The following is a 3,852-nucleotide window of genomic DNA, read 5'->3' on the forward strand; positions in this document are numbered from 1 at the left end:
TGACGGCTCGACACTTTAAGTTAGTTTGAAAGGGGTAAAAAAAAAAAACTGAAAAAGTCTTTTGATGGAGGAAAAATGGAAAACAGTTAAAACAATATGTCGTGTCTTCGTAACATTGTTAGATTTGCAATATCAGAGTTTGAACCTCGGTTTGACGAATTCTCGTGTTCTGAAATCTCACGTTCATCCAACTCTCCATTGAAACTGGAATCTCCCATCTTGGAATTTTCCATCCAACTTCTCAGGCATCCTTGTTTGTGCTCATTCTCACAGAAGTGGGGCATAACGAAATGCTTTTTTCTTTGTACTCTTTCTTGGTGTCACTTTATTAATAAATAAATTCAATTTCATTATTTCATGGCAATAAAGAAGGAAAAAAATATAAATAAAAATGAAGGATTGACTCCAACACGTCCTTGGCTCGTGTAAAAACAAAGAAAATGAGACTAGTAAACGCTACAAGTCAAATTGATTTGGTGAGATCACGCGGATTCATTCACGACGTTTCTGGAAGTCTCAAATCTCGGCATGCAGGCAGCAACTATGCCACAACCACACTAATTCTTGTTGACCTAATCAATTACACACACCTTCACCGCCCAATACCTCTCACACGACTTTGTTTCATGAATCCAAGCTAAATAAGGCTCTTTGAACTAATATAATATCTTGTTGGTTCAAGTTAATCTGAGTTTGAATTCTTTAAGTCTTGTAAGTGAACAAATCGTGATTTATAAGAAAAAAAAAACCTTACTAAAATGTGGTAAGTTAGTTTTTCTAAAAAAATATTAATTATTAACAAATTTATTTAGTGAAAATTTTGTGTCAATATTATTCTAACCCAAAAATAAGACTCTAGAAATGTGGCTTGAAATTAGTTAACTACCTCAATCATTTATTTTAGCATTTTTTTTGATAAATTATCTTATCAATTTAAAATTAGAATGTATTTGCAACTTAAAGATGTTTTATATTGTTTCCGATGATAAATTATCATAAAAGTACAAACCTTATACTATTAAATAATCTTTTTAGCTAACAAACTCTCATGTTTTCAAAATGAAAATAAAATCTACTTCTACTCTTGTATAAAAAAAAACACCCTTAACTAAAGTAATACTTTCGTTATAAAAGATACTCTACGCTTATAAAAAAATTAATCTCTTATCTTAAATAATCTTTTAGTCGTCCTTCAAAAAAAAATTATAGTCTATAAAAATAATCTTTTCTTATCTTAAATAACCTTTTAATCTCTAAAGATAATATTCTCTAAATTTAAAGAATCTTTTAATCTAATTCATCAATAAAAAAACAATTTTTTAATCTATAAAAAAATCTTAAATAATCTTTTAGAACAATTCTACCCATGTGTAACGCGTCATGGCACTATCGACTTATCCCCCTTTTCCCTATAAATGCAAACAAAAGGCATTGGCCTTCAACGTCACAAGTTCTTTCACTGGAAGGAGAACAAGAAGAAAAAACCGACACAAAGATCTAGTCCTAGCTAGAATCAAACAGGGGCGATCTCACCTTCAAGAACACATCGCCATGGCAAGGAACTTGCTTCTTGTGCTTTTTGCAGTAGCCACCCTCCTCCATGGCTCAGCAGCCCAAACCAGACACATGGTCGGTGATGCCACGGGCTGGATCATCCCTGCTGGCGGCGCTGCCACCTACACCGCCTGGGCTTCCAACAAAACCTTCACCGTAAACGACACTCTCGGTAAGCAAAAACCTTTACTAGTATTGTAACTTTTAAACCTTCTCATCGGAAAAAATCTTCACTAAAGAATAATTCTTTAATTATATTTTAAGATTGAGTTAAATTTATATTTTAAGATTTTAAGATGGGTGTTAGAAAAAATGCCAGTCCCACTTAAAATCATATAAGTGAGGGGCACCCTAATAAAACATGGCTACATGTTATCTTTTATTCAGAATGTTTTTTATCGGCATTGGTTTTGTTAGCACAAATTATTTCGAGAATATACAAGAAGATAAACAAACGAGTTTGTATAAAAAGTTATAAAAAAAAAAAATATAGAAGAAATCAAACTTCGAACTTTTTTCTCTTCCGTTATTTCTTAACCCATCTAGTGTTGGTTTTACTACATGTGTTTGTTGCCTATAGATTTAAAAGTTTTGAATCTTTTTATTTTTTGCAGTGTTCAACTTCGCCACCGGCCAACACAACGTGGCCAAGGTAACGAAATCGGCTTTCGACGCGTGCAACGGCGGGAGCGCCGTTTTCACCTTGACCTCCGGTCCAGCGACCGTGACCCTGAACGAAACAGGGGAGCAATACTACATTTGCTCCGTTGGATCACACTGTTCCGCTGGCCAGAAACTGGCAATTAACGTTAACAGAGCTTCTTCTACCGGTCCTTCCCCTGCACCTCAACCCAGAGGAAGTGGTTCTCCACCAAGGGCTAGCCCTGTCCCCACACAAGCACCACAAGCCAGTAGCCCCACTCCTCCACCAAGGTCTGCACCAGCACCTGCTTTTGGTCCATCCTCTGAACCAGCTACTTTCATTGTTGGAGAAACCGCTGGCTGGATTGTTCCTGGCAACGCTTCCTTTTACACAGCTTGGGCCTCTGGCAAAAACTTCAGGGTTGGAGACGTCCTTGGTAAGTCTCACATCGTACAAAATAAACTACTTGAATTGTTTAAAAGCTTGGGATCAATTGGACTAAATCATTGGTGTGTTTTGCAGTGTTCAACTACGCATCAAATACACACAACGTAGAGGAGGTTACAAAGGCCAACTTCGATGCTTGCAGCTCAGCCTCTCCTATTGCCACTTTCACCACTCCACCTGCGAGAGTGACCCTCAACAAATCTGGTCAACATTTCTTCATCTGTGGAATTCCAGGGCACTGTTTGGGAGGTCAAAAGCTTGCCATCAACGTCACCGGCAGCAGCACCGCCACCCCACCTTCCGCCGCGGCCCCCCCCACCACTCCTTCTAGCCCTTCTCCAGCCGGTGCTGTCACTCCTCCCCCACAGAACTCTGGTGCTGCATCTCTTGGAGTTGTTGGAGTATTTGCCACCCTGCTTTCAGTTGCCGCCACTTTTTTCTATTAGATACTCCACGAGATTATTCTAGTCAGGAGCTTGCGAGTCATCATCATCGCTCTTTGATTGTGTTTCATGAATTCAGTTTTTTTCTTATTTTTTTGAGGATGACAATAAAGTTAGCTTTAATTTAATTTCTCTTCATCGGCTACAGTTTTGGTTTTTTGTTATGTTTTTGAGTAAAAATAAATTGGTACGGTGTGAATATGTTAACAAGTGTATTTCTTTGATAGTTAACATCGTTGTATTACAGTGCATATATTTGGAATTGGAGATAAAAAATATTTGTGACACCTTTCGCAATCAAATTTTGGCACCGTGGGGTTTGATTATTGAATTAGGGACGAGGTTGATAACTTACCCTTTTTGAAAAATAATTTGATTTGATAGCAAAGTCTTGGCAAAGAAAGCGTGACATCCGGAAGTCATATGTACGACTAGCAACTTTTTCAACGGAAATGGCTTGTCCCTTAGTGGTCGTGTACATGAAATGTTTGGTTATATTTGCCAATTGCACTTCAACCATTAAATTAGTATGTCATTGTGAGTTAATGACTTGGAAAGATCGTTTCTTTGCGTTCTATATTCGCGTCGAGCTTTCGAGACTGGGCTCCGGGGCACCAGTTTAATTTAATACAAGTATTAGGTATTTGGGATTGCTTCCTGGTTTCGGCATCCTATGCAGGACCAGTTTATTTAATTTAAATAAAAGGTATATATGCGCGAAAGTAACTATATAGTGTATGTTTGAAACCCCATTAGTTTTGAGTG

At 37.5% G+C, this 3,852-nt stretch overlaps 1 protein-coding gene across 1 annotated transcript; it reads left to right on the plus strand.

Annotated features, from left to right (window-relative positions):
• Positions 1-1,430: 1,430 nt before the first annotated feature.
• LOC114376751 (blue copper protein-like) lies at positions 1,431-3,374 on the plus strand. The gene is made up of 3 exons (XM_028335006.1): positions 1,431-1,726; positions 2,169-2,633; positions 2,720-3,374. Exons 1-3 carry the CDS (start codon positions 1,552-1,554, stop codon positions 3,088-3,090), a joined length of 1,011 nt encoding a protein of 336 aa, XP_028190807.1. The 5' UTR covers positions 1,431-1,551; the 3' UTR covers positions 3,091-3,374.
• Positions 3,375-3,852: the final 478 nt, after the last annotated feature.

The sequence above is a fragment of the Glycine soja genome, chromosome 11 (genome assembly GCF_004193775.1).
Source record: "Glycine soja cultivar W05 chromosome 11, ASM419377v2, whole genome shotgun sequence".
Taxonomy (NCBI): domain Eukaryota; kingdom Viridiplantae; phylum Streptophyta; class Magnoliopsida; order Fabales; family Fabaceae; genus Glycine; species Glycine soja.